Consider the following 27,697-nt stretch of genomic DNA (forward strand, 5'->3'; position numbering starts at 1 on the left):
TTGATCTTTGGCTCTCTAGCCAGCCAGCCAGCCTGCTTGTCTGTCTGCCTGCCTGCCTGCCTTCCTCTTCCCACAAATAATTATTAAGTATATTTTCTACTTTGAGAGAGAGACTGTGAGCATGATTGTGTGTAAGCAAGAGGGGGAGGGGCAGAGAGAGAGAGAGAGAGAGGGAGAGAGAGAATCCCTAGCAGGCTCTGTGCTCAGCACAGAATCTGACTCGGGGCTCAATGATGACCTGAGCTGATATCAAGAGTTGAAAGCTTAACTGACTGAGCCACCCAGGTGCCTCTTTCCCTTCCCTCTCCTTCTCTCCCCTCCCCTTCTTCTTTCATAAGCTCTATGCCCAAGGTGGGGTCAAACTCATGACTCTGAGATCAAGAGTTGCATGCTCTACTGACTGAGCCAGCCAGGTACCCCTATTAAGCATCTTCTATAAGCTAGATACAGATTTAGGCATGAGTGAACAAAAAGAAACAAAAATCCTTACTGTCCTTGATTTTATATTCAAGTGGGGAAGGGCATCCGATAACTAATAGACATAGTAAGTAAATTATATAGTGTGTTAGAAGGTGATGAGTATTAGTGAAAATAAATACAGCAGAGTAACTGAGATTGGGGCACGTGGGGGAGGGATTGAATTTAAAATGGGTTGGTATTTACATGTCCCAGGGTCAAGGAGCTCTCTGATAACAAGTGATCCCTCTCCATTTTTTAGACAGACAGATAGACAGACAGATAGACATGTTATATGAAATTTTTGCCTTTACTGAGTCAGAATCCATTTGTGTAATTACTTTCATACTCTTTGTTAGACCCCCAGGGTGTTATTGGCCTCAATAATTTCTTGTCCCTTGTTTTATCCTGTAGCCTGGCCAAGAATATCTTTCTTTTCTGTGGGAGAATCCTTCAACTATTTGAAGATGGCTCTTATCATCTGTGTAAATCTATTCTTCAGGTAGATTTGTGCCCCGTCTCCACTTTCCTCAATTCTTTCTCCTGTTTTGTGGTCTCTGATCCTCTCACTGTTCTCTCTACCCTGCTTTGGACATCATCTGGCTTGTTAGTGCCCCCATGAAAAAGGTTGCCTGGAAGAATACGCAACTTTACAGAATAGCCCAGAATAGAGTGAGATCATTCTCTCCCACAACTGGATATAGCCTAAGTTAGCATTTGCCTTTTTAGCAGGCAGTTACCACAATGCTGATTCATGCTGGGCTTGAGGTCAGTTCAAACTTCTGGGTGTTTTTCTCATATGAACCAATGTCAAGTCAGGCTATATATATATATATATATATATATATATATATATATATACACACACACACACACACACATATGCATATATTTACATACATATATGTACATGTATGTATATATGTAGAAAGCCATATATGGATATGGAAATATGTAATGGATTAGAATATATATGTTCTATATATTACATATATGATATATATCATATTCTATACATAATATATATATATACATACATACTTAAAAATTATTTCTCTCTCCCTGTTGATGAACTTATTTTCTGTCTCTTTTGTCTGTCTCTAAGAGAACAGACAGAATTAAACAGAAGATTATTCATAGTTCACAAGTTTGAGCTTTGGGGCTCATTTCCTCTGCCAGTTCACTGCTTGTGGGGCCAGGGCACCTGTCCCTGACAACATATATCACCTCTTTGGTACAGCAGTGCCTGCCTCCTTGATTAGACCCCTTCATATTACATGTATGGCTCAGAGTCCTCTGTGGTTGGGTTTGTGCATATCTTAAGAATCATAAACTTGTCCCATGTCTTAAGAATGAAAGGCACTGGTAGGTGTTCTCACTTCTGAGCCTTAGACATGTAAGGCTCAGACTCTTAGGAAAGTTGCAGGGTTTTGTTTTAGGGCTGGGGAAGAAATTGCCGTGAGCTGGCAGAACTTTCTTCCAAGATTTTATTAAGTATGTTAACCAGATATCAGAGATCTGCATAAAACATCTCATGGGGGAGATATTGTCTTGTTGGTTTTAGTTCCTCTTCCCAACTTGCCTGGATCTTTTGGATTTGTGACTCTGTCATCCGATTAACATTTTTCCCCTAGCCATTACTATGATAGATTCATTTAAGTTCAGGGTTTTAATTTGGTAAAACCAAATCTCTGTCTCTAGAGAGCTTTTTCTAGCTCGCATCAATGAATCAACATTCTTCAGCAAATATTTTTGCTAAAAATTTACCAAAATTATTTCATTCTTAGTTTACACTTCACTATTTTTTCAAGACTGAGTTGAAGGGATTGCTGAAATCCAGCCTCGTTGTGTCTCTGATTCTTCCCTGATGGAAGGGTCTCTGTCTGGAATGTGTCCCTTAGGCTCTGTGTGGGCTGGCCCTTGTCCTTCTCCAGACTTAACTTGATTCTGGTTCTATTCTCTGTCTCATTTCTGCTCCAGTAGATTTTCCTTTCATTTCACATGCCTTGGCCTCCTTCTTCCCCAGGACATTTTCACATGCTGAGTTTATCTCTTTCCCTAGCTAACTCCTACTTAGCTTTACCTTAGCTATACCCCTTCAGGAAAGCCTTCCCTAACCTACTGGACTGGGTCAGGTATCCCCTGGACACGTTATCACAGCATTCTGTGATTTAGTAATTATTTGTGAGATTATCTGGTAATACCTATCTCACCCACTAGACTGAGTTCTTGGAGGGGTAGGAAATATATCTTTCTTGTTCAGTGTTATCTGTCCAGGACCTAGCACAAGATCTGTCACATAGAAGGTGCTCCATAAATATTTGTGAACAAATTGTGTCTCAGTTTCTTTATCTGTATAAAATGGGACTAGTAATACCACCTCTACCTCATTGGGTTATTTTGAGGATTAAACGGCTTAAAACATGTGAAGGATTAAAAAATTTTGTTTTAATGTTTAACGTTTGTTTATTGTGTGTGTGTGTGTGTGTGAAAGAGAGAGAGAGAGAGAGAGAGAGAGAGAGAGAGAGAAAGCATGAGTGAGGCGGGGACAGAGAGAGAGAATCTGAATCCAAAACAGAATCCAAAATAGTCTCCAGACTCTGAGCTGTCAGCACAGAGCACCACATGGGACTCAAACTCATGAACCAGGAGATCATGTCCTGAGCTGAAGTCGGATGCTTAACTGACTGAGCCACCCAAGCACCCCAAAACATGTGAAGGATTTAGAGCAGTGCCCTGCACAGAGTGCATGCTCAAGAAATTGTTACTGTTATTATTTTTTAAAGAATACCTGAAAAAAAGGAACAGGAAATTCTTATTAAGTACCTACTGTGTGCCAGCATAGTTCTTGACTGCTGACTGACTGAAAGCAGTTTACAATCTGTGAACCTATGTTGGAGCTCTTTTCTCAAATCACTAAGAGACATTTGCTTAGCAAATGAGCCTAGAATTTTGCAATGGAGGACATCCTATCTACTAAGTTATTAGCATCAGAGTTTACTGCCCCCATTCCCCTGTATAAAATTAGAATATTTGCCTGTATTTAGCCTTCTGGCAATGTCTAGACTGTTCTCTGTCATTGCTCAAAAGTCTTGTCTACAAGTTTTTGAAATTCCTTAGAATTTAGATCATCTGGCCTCAAAACTTGAATTCATTCAGAAGGCTTGAGGCTTTCTTTTTGTTCTTTGCTCTCTTAAGGTTTATTCTCCCTTAATGATTTCTTTTTCATAATCTTAAACTTGACAGTTACTAGTCCTTAAAAATGATCAATATTATGCTCTTATTAGACAGTCAGGGCAGACAGAAACCAAAGGTTTTTCTTGTTGATAGTGTTCATGTTTTGCCTGTAGATCATCACCTCCTGCTCCGACCCCATGTCCCATCTGACCTCACATACCCTGAAGACTCAACATAGTTCAGTCAGGTAGTTAATGGGCCTGGTACACTTTGTTACAGAACAAGGAGTTTCAGGGCACAGCTGTCATGAATAGACAAATCATATGGAGGAAGATGTGTATATTATACACTTTGAAAAATTATATATTTCATAAACAACTGAAACCATCCATCCATCCATCCATCCATCCATCCATCCATCCATCCATCCAACGTTACTGAGTTCCTCACTTTAATTTAGTGGCTGTGCTAGATTCTAGGAATATAAAGAATAAGACCTAACCTTTATCTTCTGGGAGTCATCAATGTAGTGGAAGGAGACATTACTCCTATATAATAGCACCAGTTCTATAATGCATCATGTACACCACAGTAAGAGAGCTCCCAGAAGGAGCCATTGGGGAGGAATCATTGGAAGGCCTCACTGTAGAGGTGACCTTGGAGCTGAGCCTCCTGGATCCCAGGGCAAGACCTCTGCAGAAGCTTGCTTCCCATGGCTCCCCAGCCTGAGCCAAGCACTCTCTGGTCTTGGAGTTCTCTCTCTTCAATTGTGACCTGCTCCGCTCGCTGCTCTGCTTCTCCATTTAGTACAAGATTGTGATAATTAATTACAATCCATTTCTCCTTTCTGGGCTCCTGACTTTCATTACAATCATTCTCCACCTCTAGTTTTCAGGGCAAGTCCCATTTCTTTCTTTCTTTCTTTCTTTCTTTCTTTCTTTCTTTCTTTCTTTCTTTCTTTCTTTCTTTCTCTTTCTCTTTTATGTTTATTTATTTATTTTGAGAGACAGAGAGACAGAGAGAAAGGGAGAGGGAGAATTCCAAGCAAGTTCTGTGTTGTTAGCACAGAGCTGGAGGTGGGGCTCGATCTCAGGAACCATAAAATCATGACCTGAGCCAAAATCAAGAGTTGAATACTTAACCGACTGAGCCACCCAGCTGCCCCTGCAAGTTCTGTTTCTTTATATACTTTTTGCTTACACTCTTCTGGCCTCAACTTGTCTTCCTTCTGATCTTAAACCCACATTTCCATCATGATAAATATGGATACTTTGCCCTTGGCATGAGTGATCACAATACCCATGTTTAAAGAGGGAGCTTTTAGGTTATAAATAGATCATTAAGTAAGATCAGGTACATTATGTCACATTTTTTTCCATAGCCCTCAAAAGAGCAGTTTCTCACAATTGTTGGTCCAATCCACACGACAGGTCAGATTTGCTTGGGATTCACACATCACTCCATAGATTTTAAGGAAAGTTGATTGTCTTTTTTTTTTTTTTTAATTTTTTTTTCAACATTTTTATTTATTTTTGGGACAGAGAGAGACAGAGCATGAACGGGCGAGGGGCAGAGAGAGAGGGAGACACAGAATCGGAAACAGGCTCCAGGCTCCGAGCCATCAGCCCAGAGCCTGACGCGGGGTTCGAACTCACGGACCGTGAGATCGTGACCTGGCTGAAGTCGGACGCTTAACCGACTGCGCCACCCAGGCGTCTCGGTTGTCTTTTAAGATGAGGAAGTGATTCTCCCACCCCTCAGCATGAAAAAGTGTTAACACAGGCACCATACAAATAATTGTGACTTCTTTGTATCACTGTCCACTATGTAAAAATACAGGAGTCTCAAGCCCTGGGGGTGGGGGGGTGGTTATACAATACAGTACTTGCGAAACACTGAGGTGTGAGGTGACAGAGAATGGCAGACATGATGGCAAACTGGAGTGTGCCTCCCTCCCTGTGCCCTGCCCATCACCCACAGCCTCAAGGCATACACATTAAAAAATGGAAACATGATGGTGGCCACACAGGGGTGGGGCTGAGGGCTGCCGCTCCTGGGATCCTGGTCTAAAATATTACTGTTTTGTGTTGCAGATCTCCTACAAATATCTTATTATTGCTCTTGGAATCCAGCTGGACTATGAGAAGGTACTATTTTAAGATTTATTTATTTACTTTTGAGAGAGAGAGAGAACGAGAACACAGGGGAGGGGCAGAGGGACAGGGAGAAAGGGAGAGAGAATCCCAAGCAAGCTCTGCCCTGACAGTGTGGAGCCCACCACAGGTCTTGAACTCAAGAACTGTGAGATGATGACCTGAGCTGAAATCAAGAGTCCGACGCTTAATGGACTGAGCTACCCAGGCACCTGAGAAGGTACCGTTTTAAACTACTTCTGTGTTACACTGGCCTACTTATGGTAAGATCAAATGCTGTATTTAGTTGCTTTGTGTTCGTTTTGACAAGAAACAGTTCTAAGGGATCCTCTTAGTTTTGTTTTGTTTTTTTTCTTCTCAGTGGTCGTTTTATGGTTTTTGAAAAATCATCTCTAAGATTCTGTCAGTGATAATGATATATTTTAGCTTTAAGCTTTAATCTGAGTTTAGTATGTCCATCCCTAATGGCAGTTCTTGCAAAACAGCAGGCTTTTTCACACTCACAGGAAAACTACCTTGCTGTGTAGGACTGAGTTGCCTCTTCCCCTCCCAAGCTCCATGGAGTCCCTGCAGTGTGAGGTCCTGCTCCCTGGCCAGCTCGGCCAAAGAGGGAGTGAGGTCTCCTCTCTTTCTGTGACTCTCCCTGCCCCTCTCTGCTCCCGAGTTCCCAGGGAAGCAACTTGAATTGGATGAGGAGTCATAAACGGCCCTTTGTGACCAGTCTCCCTAAAATAAACCTGGTTACCACTTTGTGCCACCTTTTTCCTTGACAACAATGTCTTTGAACTAGAGAAAAGTGATGAGGGAGATAAAAGATCAGCTGTTTGTTTGTCTCTTGGATAGTGCGTTTTGCTTTGGGAACCAGGAAGTATGGAGGTCGTGTGAGAAGAACCCTAGGCAGTGGTCAGGAGCCTCGGCATCTGGTTCTGTAAGATTCTAGGTGGGTCTCTCAACCTTGCTCTCCTCAGTTTCCTCGTCTGTGCCTAGGAGCCAGTACTGTTTTCCTACCTGCCTCAGAGGCGTGCAGCGAATATCCACTGTTAGCATGGGGTGAAACTTCAGAAACATTAAAATACAAGGTGATCCTATAATAATAATGATAATCATAATGATGATGATTGTTGAGACTGCTGATATTATAACTACTTAAACTGCAGCAGGAGATATGATCGGAGAAATGGTTGCTTTTTACATTGAGGAGGAGACCATAGCCCTCTGTTTCCTTGAGAGCTGAGGGATGGGTGTCGAGTGGTGGCCCTACGGCCTGGAGAGCAGCCTGGCAGGGTTCTGAAGGACCAGTGCATCTTGATGACTGTTGTTTGACAGTTCTCTGCTCTTGCTGGAAGAACTGGTGCCTGAGTCTCAACTCAATCTATTCCATCTTCATTGTCCTCTATCAACCTCCTAACATTAAGGACAAGCGCCCAGGTAATCTTTCTGGCAGGAATACACTAACACTTATGGAGCACTTACTGTGTGGGTGTTATTTTCCCAAGCGCTTTCCATGCATGGTTTCACATACTTCTGCCAACAACCCTCCGAAGCAGTTACTTTTATCCCCATTTTACAGGTGAGGAACATAAACTTCTTGGTGTACATTAGAACCACCCAGAGATCCTGTTAAAACAGGTTTCTGGGCTTGCCCCTGAGTTTCTGAGTCAGTAGGTCTGGGTGGGGCCTGATAATTTGCATTTCTAGGAAGTTCCCGGGTACCATACCTTGAAACCCCACTGGCTCAGGGATATTAGGTAATTTACCCAGGGTCATAACACTTGTAAGTAGAAAAGCTGGGACTCAAGCCAGATCTGTGGGGTTCCCAAGTCCATGTTTTTAATTACCTGCCCTTACTGCCTTTGCCAAGAGTCTGATATGGTACAACCTTCGATAATGGGTAGTTGACATTTGCGATTATTGACAGTATGGCTCTTGGTTCTGTCTGTCATTCTTCTTCTTCCCAGGATGGCAGCTCGTTCTCCAAAAGGGAAGTATGGCTGGCTTCTTGTCCTCCCTGTGATGGTGGGAAGAGGTCTGTCCAAATCATGGTCTCAAGGCCAGGGAGGCGAAGGGGTTCCCTGGGGCTGGGCCCATTCTGCGGGTTGACAGTTGACTTCAGGCCCCACAGCCCTGGTCTTAGCAGATCCCTCACCCACCTACCTACCTGCTCTTATGTGTGTGTGAATACTGGGGGCTAATAATTGGACTGAAATACTTGAGAGGTTATAGAAACAAACGGCAGAGAACAAAGGCTCTAAACAAGAGTTTTTGCACTTTGGTCAAAAAATTTACACTCCTGTGAATTTGCGCTTTTGTTAAAAAACTAGTTTCTTGGTGTGCTTTCTTGCAGATTAAAGGCTTACCTGAAGGTTTTGAGCATCCCAAAATCGGGTCCAATTATTCGGTGAAGACAGTAGAGAAGACGTGGAAAGCTTTGCAGGACTTCAAGGAGGGCAATGCCATCTTCACCTTCCCGAATACCCCTGTAAAGTGTGCTGGGGCCCCCCAGAAGATCATGTATTTGTCAGAAGCCTATTTCAGGAAGGTATGCTTCCTGTCCAGGGACAGAGACAAGGAGGGCAGACGGTGCTAATAAAGAGATGCCAGAATTCCATTTTGTCCTTGTCACAATACCTTTCTGATTTCTAAATTTTTATTACATATGTACAAAATTATATAATTGGTGGCTTATAAACTAGAAAAAAAGGAAGTCCCTATAATCCAATTACTCTGATATAGCTGCTGTTATCAATTTGACACATCCTTCTATTTTTTTTCCTGTACATTTTTTAACATGGTTACAATCATACCATGCAAATTTAGATGTACTCATTGTTATTAAATAGTCTTTGTAACGTACTTTCTAATGTGTATATAGAAATCTACTGGGGAGCTGTGTTAGACATTGTTTAAATATTTCCATATAGTTGGACAATTTGTTGTACATTGTTTGTTCTTACACATACAGTATCCTCAATTGCTCCCGCTTAAGTTCAAGGTTATGTATATTTTCAGGTTCTTAATAAACATCATTAAGAATACAGTAGGCAAATGCCAATTCTAAAGACAAAAAAAAAAAAAAAAAATTGTTGACCTAGGACTTCAAACCTTAGTGGAAAGAGGTATTTGGGTGGGGACACTCCCAGCATTCCTCAAAGATACGTGTCAGAGCCAGTGTCCACAGCTTGAGTATACCTGGCATGAAGCTCCGGGAAGCTGCTCTCGCCCTCCGGCCCTTGTGTGACATGTCACATGTGGTTTACCACAGCGTGGTCTGACTTGAGGCAGTGTCAGGATTCAAAGCAGTCTGTGGTTCTGTAAAGGGACAGGTGAGAGAAGGGGAGAGAAGGGAAGGGGCAGGTGGGACCAAAGAACCTTTGGACGTGTGCTTGGAACCACACTGGGAAGCCTTCACCTGAGTTATGCAAACCTGCGCCAACCCCCCTGGGGAATTAAGCAACAGTCGGACTCATCATTCCTCTTTCTTTTTTTAAATTTTTTTATTTTTTATTTTTTTTAAATATGAAATTTATTGTCAAATTGGTTTCCATACAACACCCAGTGCTCATCCCAACAGGTGCCCTCCTCAATACCCCTCACCCACCCTCCCCTCCCTCCCATGCCCCGTAAACCTTCAGTTTGTTCTCAGTTTTTTTTAAAAAATTTTTTTTTCAACGTTTTTATTTATTTTTGGGACAGAGAGAGACAGAGCATGAATGGGGGAGGGGCAGAGAGAGAGGGAGACACAGAATCGGAAACAGGCTCCAGGCTCCGAGCCATCAGCCCAGAGCCTGACGTGGGGCTCGAACTCACGGACCACGAGATCGTGACCTGGCTGAAGTCGGACGCTTAACCGACTGCGCCACCCAGGCGCCCCAGTTCTCAGTTTTTAAGAGTCTCTTATGTTTTGGCTCCCTCCCTTTCTAACCTTTTTTTTTTCCTTCCCCTCCCCCGTGGTCTTCTGTTAAGTTTCTAAGGATCCACATAGGAGTGAAAACATATGGTATCTGTTTTTCTCTGTACGACTTATTTCACTTAGCATAACACTCTCCAGTTCCATCCACGTTGCTACAAAAGGCCAGATTTCTTTCTCATCTTTTCTATTTCTAAGAAATGGCCTTCTGATTCAAGAGAATTCCTGGATGGCACAGCCTTTGGAGGTTTTCACCCACCTCACTTCTTTCAAATAGTATGATTCAGCTGAGCAAATCTGAAAAGGAACTGAACAAAGGAAAAGGGGAGAAGACGAGTTGTTTCTTCCTTCCTGGAATTGTCTCTGCAAAACTCTTTTCTTCTAAGTCTTGGACAGCTGAGAGGAAGTTTCTCTTTCAGGCGCCATAAGATCTTAGGCATCTGGGAGAATATTAGCCTCTGAAACATACGAAGAATTCTAGTGTGTATGAGCCAGTGGGATGGGAACTTTGTTCACTACTGTTCCTGCAGCACCTAGAACAGTGCCTGACCAGCTCTAGGACCTCATTAAATATTTATTGAGTGAATGAACAAATGAGTATATGAATGAACAGTTCAGACCATCTTTCCCTGGACTTGACCTTCACCTCTGGCCTGCAAATAAGCAGTGCCCTCTTAACCCCCCCCCAACTCAAATGTGCCCTTAGTTGCTGTGTCACTGGCAGAAAGTAAGAAGGAGGCCTCGCCCCACCAGTGCCTAGTGATAGAGAAAGCTGGTGAGCTCTCTTGTAAGGGTTTTAATTCTTGTGTAAGTTAAAAAACGAAGTGGCTGAAGTAATGCTTTGGTGTCGGCTGTTTCTGTCCTTTCCTTTTTTCCCAGACGGGGAAGCGATCCAAGGCCAATATCATCTTCAACACTTCCCTCGGAGCAATTTTTGGGGTTAAGAAGTACGCTGCTGCCCTGCAGGAGATCATCCAGGAGAGGGACCTCACTGTTAACTACAAGCAAAACCTCATCGAAGTCCGAGCCGATAGACAAGAGGCCGTTTTTGAGAATCTGGACAAACCTGGAGAGACCCAAGTGATTTCAGTGAGTGCTGAAGTCCAGCTGTCGGCAAAACACTGCCCTAGATGCCGACAACACTGTGGCTCCCTCCTCCCTGTCGCCCTCTGCATGCTGGGGGAGGCTGGTTACAATGAGCATATTAGGGCAGTAATAGGAGAGAAGGTGGACTAGAATGGATGGGGAAGAGAAAGAGGGGGCCTGCATGCATGGGAGCTGAGGAGGGTTTATCTACTGGTTTCAAGTGAATTTATATCCTATTTTGTATTTCCACTTTTCTTCTACTGAGTCACTTGAAGCAGCCAAAAATATTTGATGACTTCAGGTCTGCCTAGAATTCAGGAAGGGCTTCCTTAAATGGAGGATTTGGTGATTTCTCTATTTATGCTGTGTGAGAAACAGCCCTGTTTGTGGGTAGTTTACAGGTGACAGGGGTGTCTTTCCCCTGTGGAAGAGGATGTCTTTAAACATCTTTCACTGGTGGGGCGCCTGGGTGGCTCAGTCGGTTAAGCGTCCGACTTCAGCCAGGTCACGATCTCGCGGTCTGTGAGTTCGAGCCCCGCGTCCGGCTCTGGGCTGATGGCACAGAGCCTGGAGTCTGTTTCTGATTCTGTGTCTCCCTCTCTCTCTGCCCCCTCCCCCATTCATACTCTGTCTCTCTCTGTCTCAAAAATAAATAAACTTAAAAAGAAAAAAAAGCATCTTTCACTGGTGCACAAAAGGAAGCACTTCAAAATCCTTGAAAGGTGTTTTGGAGCCATACCCTAACTTGGGAAGATTGAGCCTCTGTATATGGGCTTGCATCCTGTGTGTTTCTTCTTCTTCTGCTGTGTAGCAGGAATAGTACTTTTGTAGAGGCTTATGAGGATTAAGAACAAGATGTAAAGGCATCTGGAGAAGCATACATGGGAGAATCGTTTGTTTATATCACTCTGGCAAGAGCCGTTAGCAACGAGAAAACAGCGCATAGTGACATTTTATTCATTCAGCAATTTTAGAGGAATGAAGGGTTCCATAAAAAAGGAATTTTGAAGTGAACCAACAACTAATCTTCTAAACATCAAAACTTCATGTTTTAGGCTTTTTAGTGCAGGCTTTTTCTAAAATGTATTGCACACATCTTTCCTTTCTTAAATGGTATGTATTGACTATCATTTAAGGTGTTACTGATGATTCAAAGTCATAATTTACACTTTTATTTGCAAATAATCTTAAACTTAGAGAAGCTGCAAAAAATGCAAACAGTATGAAGAAAACTGTATACTGTGTAGCCTTTACCTAGATTCATTTATTTTCGTTTTACCCAATTGGCTTTATCATTTGATCTCTCCCTCCCTCCACATATAATGTAATGTAGTATGATGTGATATGATATAATATTCCCAAAGCATCTAAAGGTAAGTTATATACATCCTACTTCATGGCCATGTACCTAAATTCTTTGCTGTAAATCTGTTGAGAGATCCCTCTTCTCTTGCATAACCATAGTACAGTTATCAGTTCGGTAATTTGGCATGAATACAATATTTTAATCTACCATTTGTATTTGTTTTGTTGATTGACCCAATAGCACTTATAGCATGCTTCTCCCTCCAGGGCAGAACCCAGTCAACAGGCAGGTATTGCATTTATTTGTGATGTCTCTTGAACATCCTTTGATCTGGAACATTTCCATAGCCTTTTCTGGTGGATATTTTGGAATAATACAGCCCCCCTCTCCACTTTTATTTTTTAATAGCATGTTCCTCATTCAGGGTTTGTTTATATTTTCTTGTGATCAGTTTCAGGCTCTGCATTTTAAGTTTATTTATTTATTTTTGCTTTAAGAGAGCAAGCGGGAGGGGGCAGAGAGAGAGGGGGACAGAGGATCTGAAGCGGGTTTTGTGCTGACAGCAGAGAGCCTGATGTGGGGCTCGAACTCACGAATTGCAAGATCATGACCTGAGCTGAAACCAAGAGTCGGATGCTTAACTGACTGAGCTACCAGGTGCCCCTCAGGCTCTACATTTTTAGACTGAAATGCTGTTTAAGCAATATCGTGTCTTTCTAATGTATCACATTTGAAAGCACATGATGGTCACCTGCCCCTCATTAATGATATTTATTTTTATCACCAGTCAAAAGATGGCCCAATTTCTCCACTGTGTATTGTTATTCTTTTCCTCCTTTGCTACTAATAAGTCTGGGGGGGGTAGACACTTTAAGACCAAGCAAATACCCTACTCCCTCCTCATTAGGTTTCCCACTGGATTTATCATCCACTGATAATTTTTGCCTAGTCCGGTCTTTATTATGGTGGTTGCAAAATGATGATTTTTCCAATCAAGCATTCTGTCCACCTTTAACAGTAAGCTGTTGGCATTCTGTCTGCAAAAGCCCTCCTTTCTCTCAGTTCATTAGTTATAGGTATAAATTCATGAATTCTTTTTTTTGCCTCCAATGGTTTGTAATTCATTACTGTTCTTAACTCATTACTGTCCTTTTGGCACTCAAACTGTCCCAGATTTGGCCAGTAGGAGTCCTTTCAAGATGGCTATGTCCTTGTGACATGTCGCCATCATATTTTGAGCACGTTCTTGCTTTCTGGTGTCACAGGATGTCCTAGGCTCACCTAGTATGCACTTGCCCCAGCTCAGGGTCATTATTTTGAATAGCTTTTATAAAATTATGCTCCTAGAGCCTCCTAGGGCTAGTTATCACTTTATAAAAGGGTCTCAAAGTACTCTGCTATTTGATTTTGTTTGTGTCCTTTTTGTGGCTTTCCAGTTTTCTTCTTTCTTGGCTGTCAGGCAATCGTGAGTGACGTTAGAAGGTCCCTCCCACTTCAGCTCCTTTAAGCTGCTGCTGTTAATTCTTTATTGGCTGGAAAATGAGATAGTCAAACTTGTTTGATTTTATGTAAAGTAACAGCGAGTGGGCTACAAGTGAGGGTCCACTACATACTTTTCTGAGCAAACTCTACGGGCTTGAGTGCATGAACTTCGTTATTTGGTCTTTTTCACTTTGGTTCTCAGCTGTGCTGTGGATTGTTGAAGTTGCAGATAGAAACTTGGATATGTAAATGGTTATTGTTCTTCTAAAGGGTTTATAAAGAAAAGAGATATTTGTGTCTGCTTTAAATGATAGGGTGTCAGGTCAGAATTTCTTTCCAGACCCAATTCCACTCTTAAAATATGAATTTCAAAAAATCTACCAAAAGGCGTTAAAGTAGCAGCTCTCAGCCCTGGCTGCACATTGGAATCACCTGGGGAGCTTTTAAACGCTCTGATGTCTGGGTCTAACCCCCAGATTTTGATTAATTAGTTTGGGGGTGTGGACTGATGATTGGGCGTTTCAAAAGTTCCTCTAATAATTCTCATGTACAATCAGGATTGAGAACTACTACTGTAAGGAATTAAAAAAAAAAGAAAAGAAAAAGAAAGCCTATAGCCTAACCCCCGCAGTGTTCAATGGTCAATTGTGATGTATTTCTTTTTTTTGTTGTTGTTTTATTTATTTTGAAAGAGAGAGAGAGAGAGAGAGCCTGAGAGAGAGAGCATGAGCAGGGGAGGGGCAGAAAGAAAGGGAGAGAGCGGATCCCCAGCAGGCTCAGAGTGGAGCCTGACGCGCGGCTCGAACTCATGAACTGTGAGATCATGACCTGAGCTGAGATTAAGAGTTAGATGCTTAATGACTGAGCTACCCAGGGATCCCTGTAATGTATTTCTTTATAGGTAAACAAATGGAAGGTAAAGTGACTTACCATATAATAACATTCTGTTTTTTTTCCTTGTAAATGGACCTGTTCCTTCAAGCCAGAGCTTCTAAGACTGTCACCTACAGGTTTCATGTGTCAGAATCGGTAGGAGATTTTGTTAAAGTGCAGATTCCTATGCCTCACCCAGACCTACTGGATTGGGATCGTGGGGTGGTAGGGCCCAAGAATCTGCATTTCCCACAGGTCTCCCAAATGCTGCTTATAAACATTAAAGTTTGAAAACCACTACCCTGAATAGATTATTTATGTTAATGAAGGAGAACCAAGTTATCCGTCACATACAGTTTGTGGAAATAGTGGATAAAGAGCAAGTTACAACTAAATGCCAATGTTACTTTTAAATAAATCTATAAAGCAGACCCTAGTATATCTTTTTGTAGGATATTAGTTTGAGTAAAACTTCATGCCTTTATGATGATTGTGTGGAAATATTTAACTTTTCTTCTCGCAAAGATGTGTGGAATTCATGTGTGCTTGTGAAATTTAAGCACATTAATGCCAGTAGGTAGATATGACTCTGGTAAGACTTAGCCCTCAGCTAAAAAAAAGTGGTTCTACTTAGCTATAGAAAAACAGACGTAGCCTTCATAATTTGGTGGCTGATGGCTGTTGGATTCCATACATTATCCTGCAGGCATGTGCTCAGTCTCCATGTTCATTAGCACAGCCAGCCTCAGGAACCCATGCCCTTAAAGAACCCAAGATGACCTTGCAGAGGAGCAGAGCCTATTGACAGGTCTCCTTTACTTTAAGGTTAATTAAGCTTATAATTGTTTGGGAGGAGGAATACATACAAGTCACCTCCTTACCTCCCTCTGCTGTCAAGGACTGACCAGCCCTGACAAGGGCTGGGCCTCCTCAGAGAAACCAGGGGCTATGGACTGCCACAAGGTGGGGATTGTCTTAAAACACTAAAGTTTTCTCCTTAGTGAAATGTTTTGGAGCTCTTAAATCAGTTTGAAATTGCTAGATGGAGTTTGCGAACAATAATAAAAAGAATAGGAAGGATAAACCACAAAAATATTACATAAGCAAATAAGTACTACATAAACAAAACATTAAATGAGCCATCCAAATTGATCAGGGTGGGTTAGTGCACTGCTACCAAGGGTAACGTTGATACAGGTTTTCTGGGAAAAATACACAGACAAACCATCCTACCCCCCCTAGACTGTTCAGTAAACTTATTACTGAATCAGATCACTCTCTCCTCCAAAATGCTAGCTGATATTCTCACCACCCTTTATGTCATATTTTTTTATTAAAAAATTTTTTAATGTTTATTATTTATTTTTTAGAGAGAGACACAGATAGAGCATGAGGAGGGGAGGGGCAGAGAGAGAGGAAGTCACAGAATCCAAAGCGGGCTCCAGGCTCCGAGCTGTCAGCACAGAGTCTCATGTACAGCTCGAACTCACAAACCATGCCATCATGACCTGAGCCGAAGTTGGATGCTCAACTGACTGAGCCACCCAGGCGCTCCCTTTTATGTCATCTTAAGTTGGTGTTCCAATGGTTTCCTTTATGTGTTTTGAGAGTTGATCCATGTTTGAAAATGGTGCTCACTTACCAGCCCCGAACATGACCTTTGTGGGTTTCAGCGACTCTGAGCACCACTTTGCGGAATGAAACGGAAGTAACGGACTTTACGAGTAGTCAGCTGAGGGTCAGGCAGAGAGCAACCGAGAAACACCACTTCCTTTGTTTTAGTAACAATAGAAACATCAGTGGGTTCTTTCAGAATGTGAGTGAGGTTCATTCCAGTGTTTCTGATTTCCCCATGCCTCTGGCCAAAAGGATCATGTTGACTCTGTATGGGGAAACAACATCAACTGAGGGAGTGGTTAGTTGTTTTATCACCACGCTGCATGTAAGCATGGAAAACCTCGGAGGGGGTGTGGATTAGGACAGCCACTGAGTATACAGCGTGCCATGCAGCCATAGTATGGTGTATGGGTAAGGGAGATCAGGGGACAGCTGTGGGGCTGTAGAAATACTGAAATAAACACAAGTTTGGATGCTTTCCTTTTTTTGTAGTATGAAATGCTTCACGTGACTCCACCGATGAGCCCGCCAGATGTCCTCAAGACAAGTCCCGTGGCTGACGCTGCTGGTTGGGTGGATGTGGATAAAGAAACTCTGCAGCACAAGAAATACCCAAATGTGTTTGGGATTGGGGACTGCACTAACCTTCCCACATCAAAGACCGCTGCTGCAGTAGGTAAGAGAACGAATGAGCTATGTTCCGACTCTCTCAGAATGATGTCACCCTAAGGGACCATCATAACAAAAACCAAAGCCTGGCACAAATAGCATTCCATTCATAAGGAAACTTTTGTGGCCTCAAAATGACTTCAACCTCCCTGACACAGAGGCTAGCTGTTGATGAACGTGGTGTCATATGAAGAATAAAGAGTAGCATCACCTCCTCTGCCCTTTGTAGGTCAGGGTGGTTGTTTACAGAGGAGGGGGCATTAGAGAGAGGGTACCACTCTTCCAGCTCTGCAATTCTTTTACTTCTCATACTGCCATACTCGTATCCTTGGCCTTTTTTTGGCCTGTGACCCTAGGCAGGTTGGCTATTTTTCCTTCTGCTTGAAACACCATAAAGCTAGGGAAGCGTTTGTTTCCACAGAAAACACATGCGAGTCATTGAAAGCTTGCAGACCAGAAAATTGTCCTGTTAGGACAAATACAGTGGAGCATGCCCTGATTGGTACACGATTGAGGCCTCAGTCTGGAAAACGAAATTCTTTACCTCCATGTTCTGCACTAGCAGTGATGAGGAGAATTGCCTTTTAGATGCTGTCCTCTGTAGATAGGAATGGTCTTCTCCACATGCTATAAAACACAGACATCCCTGCTGGTGGGGATGGTAGTGTGTTTGTGCGAATCGCATACCTGCGGAACATGTTGTGTTACTGTCACTATTTCAACCTATTTCCTTTCTAGGAAACCTGCTGAATATCTTTTTCATTATTAAAAATAACTTCCTCCCAATTTTTTATTTTAAAAATCTCAAACCTATGACAAATTTGAAAGAAAGCACAATGAATTTCATAGGCCCCTCAGATATTAACCAATTATTATCTTTTGTAGTATTTGCTTTATTACTCTATGTACATTTTTTGCTGAGTCATTTGAAAGCAAGTTAAAAAAAATTTTTTTTTAATGTTTATTTATTTTTGAGAGAGAGAGAGGGAGACAGAGTGTGAGCAGGGGAGGGGCAGAGAGAGAAGGAGGCACAGAATCTGAAGCAAGCTCCAGGCTCTGAGCTGTCAGCACAGAGCCCAACCTGGGGCTTGAACTCATGAGCCATGTGATCGTGACCTGAGCCAAAGTGGGATGCTCAACCGACTGAGCCACACAGGTGCCCCCTGAAAGCAATTTTTGACAATAATACCTCACCCCCAAATACTATTGTCTTTCTTAAGAAAAAGGACTTTCTCCTCGATATCCACAAGGCCATTATCATGTCCAAGGAATTGAACACTGTATTATCTGATATATAATCATCTCATATACAATCCAGTTCAGATTTCTCCAGTTCTCCTTTATTACCCCCACCCCTACCCTCCCTTAAATCCATGAGTCAGTTAAGGGCCATACACTGCACTGGATGTCGTGTCTTTTTGGTTTCCTTTAATCTGGAACAGGCCCTCGGACATTTTTTTACTTTCATGACATTGGCATTTTTGGAGACCAGGTTGGTTGTCTTGTAGAACATACATAATTTAGAGTTGTCTGGTGGTTTTCTTTCTTTCTTTTTTTTTTAAAGTTTATTTTTTATTTATTTTGAGAGGGAGAGAGAGAGAGAGAGCAGGAGGGGCAGAGAAAGAAAGGGAGAGAGACAGAATTTGAAGCAGGTTCTGTGCTGTCAGCACAGAGCCCAATGTGGGGCTTGAACTCATGAACTGTGAGATCATGACCTGAGCTGAAATCAGGAATCAGACACCTAACTGACTGAGCCACCCAGGTGTCCCTTTCAGGTGCCCCTTTCTGGTTCCCCTTTCTGCTGGTTTTCTCCTTCCTTCCTTCCTTCCATCCCTCCTTCCTTCCTTCCTTCCTTTTTTTTTTTTTTAAGTTTCTTTATTTTTGAGAGAGAGAGAGAGACAGGCTGTGAACAGGGGAGGGGCAGAGAGAGAGAGGGAGACACAGAATCCAAAGCAGGCTCCAGGCTCTGAGCTGTCAGCACAGAGCCCTATGTGGGGCTCAAACTCAAGAGCCATGTGATAATGACCTGAGCAGAAGTCAGATGCTTAACTGACTGAGCCACCCAGGCGCCCCTGGTGGCTTTCTTAAAATTAGATTCAGGTTATCCATTTGGTAAGACCCTCTGTACATGAGGCTGTGTGCCTCCCACTGCATCACCTTGGGAGCCTCTTGTTAGCACGTCTTGTCCTTGGTGAGGCTAGATTTCATCACTGGGTGAAGGAGTGACCGTTAGTTCTCTGCACTGTAAAGGTATCTTCTCTTTGTGACTTATAGGTAGACTGTGAGACAATGCTTTCCATTTGCTTTTATCTTCTTGTAAGTCTGCTGAATTTATGTGGTGAAAATACCTGCGGGAGCACCTGGGCGGCTCAGTCCATTAAGCGTCTGACCTCAGCTCAGGTCATGATCTCACGGTTCGTGAGTTTGAGCCCCACATCAGGCTCTGTGCTGACAGCTCAGAGCCTGGAACCTGCTTCGGATTCTGTCTCCCTCTCCCTCTGCCCCTCCCCCACTCGTGCTCTGTCTCTCTCTCTCTCTCAAAAATAAATAAACATTAAAAAAAAATTTTTTTTTTAAAGAAAATACCTGTGGATGCATACGAGGCCCAGATTAGCCAGTCTGTGGCCTACTTCAAACAAACACATGTCATTCATCGTTCTGAATAGATAATATTAAATTTGATTAAATGGAAAGTTATAAGTGAAAAATCTTGCTCCCCGCCCTGTCTTGCATCTATCTGCTCTGCTTCTTTGTTCCCCCTGACCATGTAGAGAGCATCCCCATTGTTTTTACCTGTTATTTTCCAGTCTGTATTCTATTGCATGGTTGCTCCAGAATTTATTTAATGAGTCTACTCTTAATTTGTATTTACATTGTTTCCAATCCGTTTGTATTTCAGACAGTGCTGTAGTGAATGCTTTTTTTTTTTTTTTTTTTTTTTTAATGTCATTTCACATTTCAGGAAGTAAATAACAGAAGTCCCAGTGTTCCCCAAGCAGATCTACGTTTTTCACTAGATTCCCTTCCCTGGGTCCTCTCACTATGCCTGGCAATGCTCTCACCGGTTCTACTAATCCATCCTTGGCTTTACTCGCTACCCAGACAGGTGTCTTACCTCATTCCAGACCACTATGCTACTGTGGGTGACACCCCATCTTACTACATTGAATCTAGCTTCCTGTGGCTCATGCCTCTTTCTCTTTCCCAAGATTCTCCCTTAATTACCCGCAGCACAGCCAAGACCAGGATGTGGCATTAACAAAAGTTAAATGAAGGTTTGGGCATAGCCAAAGGGGATTATAATACACGAAAAAAGTGCACAACAATTCACATACCCTTTCATACACACATACCTGGACAGAGTGACTGCTTCCTGGGTCCCAACCTCCTGGCAACTGCTACCCACCCAATATCTTCTCTCCTCTTCATTGATCTTGATGCCCTGCTGCAGGCACCTCTTTGGAACTTCTCAGTTAAGATTCTAAACTCTGTACGGCCCTCAAAGGGGAAGAAAGTTTTCCAAAAGGGAAATAGGATCTTTAGAGATGTTAAGACAATGAGGACAGCCAGTTAATATTTTTAAAGCGGAATCATTTACTCCTCATTTTTTTGAAACTGCTCATTCGAGAAAAAAAATTATTGCTCTTTTGATTTGGGCATCAGTAAACTACACTCTGTGGGCCAAATGCAACCTGCTTCCTGTTTTTGTACAACTGGCTAGGAATGATTTCTACTGGTTAACATTTATAATCAATTTATGATAGGGAGCATTGAGGTTCAGAAAAAAGAATTTCATTCTTCTTACTAGTAGACCTGTATTACAGAAAATTATTGTTATGTTTTGAATTTTGTTAATAAACTTTCTTTTTCTCTCTTGTTACTTAATATCTTTGATATTTGCCTCTTGGCCCACAAGGTGTAAAATTTTCCTTTACAGAAAAAGCTTGTTGACTCCTGATTTTGGGGATTGCAAAACAACCGCTTTAATGAGTATTATACAGTATAAATCTAATCCATCTTTCCTCAAAAGCAAATCCAGTTTTCCACCTCGAGAGACACAAACTGCTTGTATTTTTAAAAGGGCAGTCTTAATTATTCAAAATTGAGCACAGACTGGGATTAGATGGTATTAAGGAATTATTGCTAATAATTCAGGTATATTGAATTGTGTTTGTATTTAAAAATTGCTATTGTGTTTGTATTTAAAAAGTTCCTCATATATCGGAGATATACACAAAAATATTTCTGGGTGAATTGTTGTGATGTTTGCTCTGAAAATACTCCAGAAAATAAAAGTAGCATCTATGATGGGATAGATGAAACAAGAAAGAAAGATAAGAGTTTGAATATTTTCATAGTAAAAACAGTAGTCTCCCACTCTTACCATCAAAAACGAAAACATCCGTCTACCTATCTAATTGTCTATATTTGGTCCAGCCTTAGCCAGGGTGCTCTAGTACAGAGGAAAGCTCACTGTGTTACCTAATTGAATATACCTGGGGCAATCTAGGCTGTCTGAACAAGAACAAAGGAACGTATGAAAGTCTAGGGGATTCTGGACACACAGACCAAGTTGACAACTATTGACCCCTAGGAGTAGGGGGTCTGTGGTTGGGATAGGGCCACCCTAACAGTTTTCTTGTTTGGAGAGAGCTGGCTCTTGAGTTTCAAACTTAGAGGGGCATCTGTGTAGGCTTTTGATGAATTGAAGAACCCCTCCTGGTAGCGAGAACTTCAAGTGGTAAGATGAGTCATGTTCTAGTTAAAATTTAGAGGGATAGGGGTGCCTGGGTGCCCAATCGGTTAAGCATCTGGCTCAGGTCATGATCTCATGGTCATGAGTTCAAACTCCACATCAGGCTTTGTCCGCACTGACAGTGTGGAGTCTGCTTGGGATTCTCTCTCTCTGTCTCTCTCTCTCTGTCTGTCTCTTTCAAAAATAAATAAATAAACTTTAAAAAAGTTAAACATAATAAAACAATGAAAAAATCTAGAGGGATAGGGAATGGAGGCTTAATTTGTCTACATTTATTTGCAAATTAGTTTTCTTGGAAAACCTAGATGCTTATACTTTTCTGACTTTTCCATTTCTCTTATAGCTGCCCAGTCAGGAATACTGGACAGAACAATTTCTCTGGTTATGAAGAATCAAACACCAACAAAGAAGGTTTGTATGCCTTGTAAGAACCACTGTCTGAATTATCATCTCTTATTCTGCCTGAAAGCAGTGTTTTCTCACAATTCTGCCACTTCCTTAATAGGTTTCTCTAATATGGGCACTTTAGTTTTTGTCCTCAGTATATTTTTGTTATATAATTTCCATTTTTTCACTGTACAAAAATATTCAAAAACATAAAACCGTAATTACTTAGAGTAAATAATAAATTCTGAAGTATTATATAATGCCAGATAAAGAGCCACTTTCCAACTCAGTCTCACATGCAAATTTAGTATGATGGCTACACCTCGTGTCCACTGGTGACTGGCTACAACCGTGTGATTCTTGCGGAGTTTGACTACAACGCTCAGCCGCTGGAAACCTTCCCCTTTGACCAGAGCAAAGAGCGACTTTCCATGTACCTCATGAAGGCCGACCTGATGCCTTTCCTGTATTGGAACATGATGCTAAGGTAAGGTCATCGCCTAGGGTAGAGAGACACGCCTTTTGGCATGTCTCCGCCTTGTGCACCGCCTTGTGCAGGGTGGTTGTCTCAAGGAAGCCTTCAAGCTACAAGAGACATCATGACAGAAATGGCACAGGGGATCTGCTTTGCTGTGTTGTTTCTTAGGGATTTGTGATGGCAGCCTATGAAGGATCTGAAACCTTAGCTGTGTTCTCTTGCTACTGGATTAATAACAACAACAACAATAATAATAATAGTAAATCAATTTCATATGTCAAGTACTTTTTCATCTGACACCTTGTGTGTGTGTGTGTGTGTGTGTGTGTGTGTGTGTGTGTGTTCTAGGAAAAATAAAACATAGTGATTAAGAGCAAAAGCTTTGAAATCAGACCTGTGCCCTGAGTCCTGCTTCTGCCATTTACTAGCTGTGTGTCCTAGGGCAAGTTGCTTAACTACTCTCATCTACAAAATGAACTTAACATTGCCTACCTCACAGGATGAAGATCAATGAGATGACATATAAAAAGCTACATAGTAGGCATTCAATAAGTAAATAGAGTAATAAAAACTAAGATTCTCTTGGTCCAAAAAATGATAATCTCATTTCACTTGCCCAAACCCTTAAGAGATAGTTAAGTCAGGTATGTATATCAGTGATTTTGTCTTCAAGGGGACATTTGGCAATATCAGGAGACATGTTTGATTGTCACAACTGGAGGGGATGCTTGTGAGTATCTAGTGAATAGAGGCCAGAGATGCTGCTAACCATCTTAAAATGCACATGTCAGTCCCACAACAAAGAAATATCTGGTCCAAATTGTCAGTAGGGCTGTGATTGAGAAACCCTGAACTATACTTAATTTACAAGCAAATGAGAGTAGAAAGGATTGCAGTTTGCATGTAGCAGAGGCTTCATACAGGTTTGCTGAGTTGAGTCTGCGTGTCCAGGCTCAAATAGCAAGTCAGTGTCAAAGCCAGGATCCAAAGTATGTTGTCCCCTCCTGATCATGGGATCTTTCTACCTCACTAGACAAGTCTTGCTTTATGTGTTGAGAAGCAAGCTGTGTGAGCAACTTGGCTTCCCTTTCAACATTCTGCTGCTGAAGTCACCCCCATCTTTTCTGAAACAAATAATCTTCTGTATGTCATTTCTTACAGGGGTTATTGGGGAGGACCAGCCATTCTGCGGAAGTTGTTCCATCTGGGTATGAGTTAAGGATGGCTCAACCGTTGCTCTCCTTGGATGGCTTCTGAACCTGAATCACAGCCGTTGATTGACCAAGAGCAGCATGAAGAACTTAAAACCTAAAACTGTGCAAAGAGTTTACTGCTGGGTGATGGTGACCAAATGCCTCCTTTTTCAGTGCCTCTGGACAGCTACCATGTGGTATGCCCAGGATGAGTTTGATTCTTCAGAAATATTCAAATGAAAGATTAGATTTCTATTTTTTAAATAAAAGCTTGCCATTGATTGAGATTCTATGAGACAATTTTATCTTGACTGGTAGAACGAAAAGTTACAGCAGTTGGGAGCGAAAGTTGCTGGTGGGAGCTTACCTGTTACCTACTGTGAGTGTTCTATTGATGGCTGATGCATTTTCGCCAGACCCTGTTTGGATTCACACAAAGTCACTCCAGGGAGAGTATTATTTCAAGTGGTGTGTGTGTGAGAGCCCTGAACATGTGATGCTTAGACTTCCTCAGCAGGGTCATAGTGGTTGTTGCCCTCTCCTCGGCCGCCATGTTTGTGCTGAGGCCATACCTCCTCCTGGTTAATGACTGATGCGATGCTGGCACATTCCTGTAGAATGTGGGACTCTTCTACTTGGCAGCTGGCTCCAAGTTATTCCCCATCAACCTGGCTGAAGCTTTCTTAGAACTGTGTCATCAGAGATTCTCTTTCCCTGACCCTCCTACCTACCCCCCTTCCTCTCCCAGGTGTCCCGCCTGCATCATGGTCTGAAAGCCCTCCATGCTTCTCCTGTTTCTGTTCCTTTTTCTTTAGACTTTGCAGACCTTTGCCCCACTGAACCTCTTGCAAATCTTACTCTCTTATGGCACCTGCTTCTCAGGGAACTTATGCACAGTGAGGATGGGGCTAGAGGAATTCTGATGTGTGTGATGAGCATTTGCTTGATTCAGTCCCAAATTTGGCCAGTAAAATTTTGAATGAGTTCACATTGGAAAAATCATTTATTTGAAGTTCAGCAGTGGCTTCAAAATCATTTGTTTCCAATTGGTTTACTTGTGGAAACTTAGTTTCAGTTCAGTCTGGTATTTATTTTTATTTTATTATTTCATTTCATTTCATTTCATTTCATTTCATCTCATTTCATTTTTTAAATGTTTATTTATTTTTGAGAGAGAGAGAGAGAGAAACAGAGAGAAAGGGGGACAGAAAATCCAAACCAAGCTCTGTGCTAACAGCAGAGGCTCCAATGCGAGGCTCGAACTCATGAACTGTGAGATCATGACCTGAGCTGAAGTCAGAGGCTTAAACAACTAAGCCACCCAGGCACCCCCAATCTGGTATTTTATTTTTTTTTTTAATTTTTTTTTTCAACGTTTATTTATTTTTGGGACAGAGAGAGACAGAGCATGAACGGGGGAGGGGCAGAGAGAGAGGGAGACACAGAATCGGAAACAGGCTCCAGGCTCCGAGCCATCAGCCCAGAGCCCGACGCGGGGCTCGAACTCACGGACCGCGAGATCGTGACCTGGCTGAAGTCGGCCGCTTAACCGACTGCGCCACCCAGGCGCCCCTGGTATTTTAAAGCTTTGTACATTTTATATTTATTTATAAACTCCACCAAAAGGAAATGCATAGCAGTCTATGCAAAACCTTAGATTTTTACAACAGTTCAGAGTTCAAACCTAAACAGCCACCTACTTTAGGCAACAGTGTTATCTGGGATTGCCAAGTCTCTCTGGTTTCCTGGAGTTCTGCTGATGACTTGAGAAACTGCTCAGCCATTTGTGAATTAACCCAGCAAGTATTTACTGAGCACCTACTACCTGCCGAGCACTATTTTGGCCCAGGGGATGCAGTGGTGAACCAGACAGAGAGGGCTCTGCCCACACTATTGTGGTTCATGTGATAGTTCCCTCTTCTCTTTCTGGGATGCCAGGGGGTTGCTGGATGAGGCCTTGGTTGATTTGGAAAGTAGACTTTCCTCAGAGGCACAGGTTCTGAAGAAAGAGAACAGGGTGCCACTCCCTCAGCAGAGCCCGGGCAATAGGAGTGGAAGATGTTTTCTGTGGTAGCCACACATTTGGTTTGTCTGCAATATTCCTATTTAACATCTGTTATCTTGCCAGTGCCCCTTTCATTCCAAAATGTCCTGTCTGGACAATGTATTGACCGTGCTCCTGGGAACACTCTCCCCACCGAGCCCTGCCCCAGTCCTAGAATGGGAGAGGAGAGCCACAAAAGCTACGTTCACATCGTGCTTGTGAAAACAGGCAGTGGTGGGATTATTCTGCCCTGTGCTCTGAGTCCTGGCCTGAGGTGGCCGCAGCTTGGCTCCTGGTGGGCTGCCCATTCTCACAAGGCATGCAAGTCAGGGAGAGCTGGGGGCTATTCATCCCACATGACCTTCTTCTGCAATGCCCAAGAGGTCCTGGGAAGAGCCAGCCGTTATTTTCTCCCCGGCCGTAGACAAACATGCTGGTGAAGACGGTTTCTGCGTTTTTAGCAATGGGCTGGGATTCTGGGAATAGCTGAGGCTTCAGGTCGAGTCTCTTTGAAATCTCTTGCAAGGTGAACTGGAGCCTCCTGGGTCTGTTTATGATCATGCATTCTGAATAAACCTCTAAGCACCAGGGGATTTCTTCTGGATTCGCATTAGCTGGGCGGAATTTATTGCCAAGGCTGGAGGGAGCAGTAACCACTATTGGCCAGAAGTCCAGGAAAACTTGGCCTTTGAAGACTATCTCAACCACACATGTGGGGTTGGCCAAGGGAGGGATCTGCCCTTTCGACTGCCTCCAGTTATTGGGATCAGGCAGCAGGGGGGTGAGACCAGGATAGAGACGAGGGTGTGTGGTTTCTCCACTGGTGGGGCCTCTGACTCAGAGGCTGATGCCTTTCGGGCTAGGACCAATGACTTGAGAAATCTCTCCTTAGTCTCCTCCCCTTGTTCCTGGAGCTTCTTCTAGGGAATTGAAATTCCTGCCCTGGGTGAGCTATGGGTGTAATAATAGAGCTGGGGTGGCAGCTTAGGGACCACTGGGGTAGAGGGAGGGAAATGAGACTTAAGTCACCAGGGGGAACATGGTTTCAGATTTAGTAGATGTTTTTGGTATTAAAGACATTTTTAGTGCTTTTTTCTTATGCCTAACTTTTGTAGAAAATTTGGAGAACAGAGATAAACAAAAATAATAAAAATTAGCCCAAATCCATCCTCCAGTGATAACAACTAATAATGTCTTAGTGTCTCTTTCTCTGTTGCTCTAATATTACCACATATAAAGTTGCTGAAAACAAAAAGAATCACACTCCAAAGTACTGTTTGTGTTTTATACTTCATATGTGTTGAAGACCTAGAGATTGATTACAGAGAGGAGTAGGAGATTGGTGAGTAATTAATTACTCAAGGAGCACAGATCATTTGTGTTGGCTAAGAAAATTGCTAATTAATGAATTAATGTAATAAATCTATGTGCCATGCCCAGTAGGGTATTGGGATATAGTCAGCCCTAGATACTTTTCCCACATAATCCTACAATAATCCTATGAACAAAATTATCAAAAACATGAAATAGTACTCTTTTTGAGGAAGGTGGCTTTTGTAACCCAATATTTAAGAATAGCTTCTCTGATTGTCTTCATGCACTGGATAACTCCAGTCTCATTTTTTTAAATGTTTATTTATTTATTTTTGAGAGAGAGATAGAAGGAGGGGCAGAGAGAGAGAGGGAGAGAGAGAGAATCCCAAGATGGCTCTGCACTGTCAGCACAGAGCCTGATGCAGGGCTGGAACTCATCAACAGTGACATTGAGCTGAAATCAAGAGTTGGACACTTAACTTAGTGAGCCACCTAGGTGCTCCCACTCCAGTCTGATTTTAAAATAGTGTCTTCCATTCATCCCTAAGACCACACTTGGAGCTTTCAGTCAGGGAAGGATCATCTCAGGGAAGGAAGGAACAAGAGAAATGCTTTGGATAAGATGAGCCTTTTTGGATGGATTAATGAAAACCAAGTCTCTCTAGTTAGGTTTTTTTTTTTTTTTTTAATTTTTTTTTTTTGTTGTTGTTGTTTTCAAAGAGAGAAAGAGAGAGAGAGAGAAAGAGAAAGAGAGACAGGGCATGAGTGGGGAAGGGGCAGAGAGAAGAAGGGGACAGAG

General features: G+C 42.4%; 1 protein-coding gene across 1 annotated transcript in view; it reads left to right on the plus strand.

Annotated features, from left to right (window-relative positions):
* Window positions 1–23,827, plus strand: part of SQOR (sulfide quinone oxidoreductase) — a 49,344-nt gene extending 25,517 nt beyond the window's left edge. The window contains exons 4-10 of the mRNA XM_086710606.1: window positions 5,727–5,780; window positions 8,131–8,325; window positions 10,573–10,782; window positions 16,550–16,733; window positions 21,826–21,893; window positions 22,178–22,356; window positions 23,509–23,827. Coding sequence (XP_086566732.1) covers window positions 5,727–5,780; window positions 8,131–8,325; window positions 10,573–10,782; window positions 16,550–16,733; window positions 21,826–21,893; window positions 22,178–22,356; window positions 23,509–23,566 — 948 coding nt within the window. The 3' untranslated portion in view covers window positions 23,567–23,827. The remainder of the gene's footprint in view (window positions 1–5,726; window positions 5,781–8,130; window positions 8,326–10,572; window positions 10,783–16,549; window positions 16,734–21,825; window positions 21,894–22,177; window positions 22,357–23,508) is intronic.
* Window positions 23,828–27,697: the final 3,870 nt, after the last annotated feature.

The sequence above is a fragment of the Puma concolor genome, chromosome B3, assembly GCF_028749965.1.
Source record: "Puma concolor isolate L17-30 chromosome B3, mPumCon1.1.hap2, whole genome shotgun sequence".
Lineage (NCBI taxonomy): Eukaryota > Metazoa > Chordata > Mammalia > Carnivora > Felidae > Puma > Puma concolor.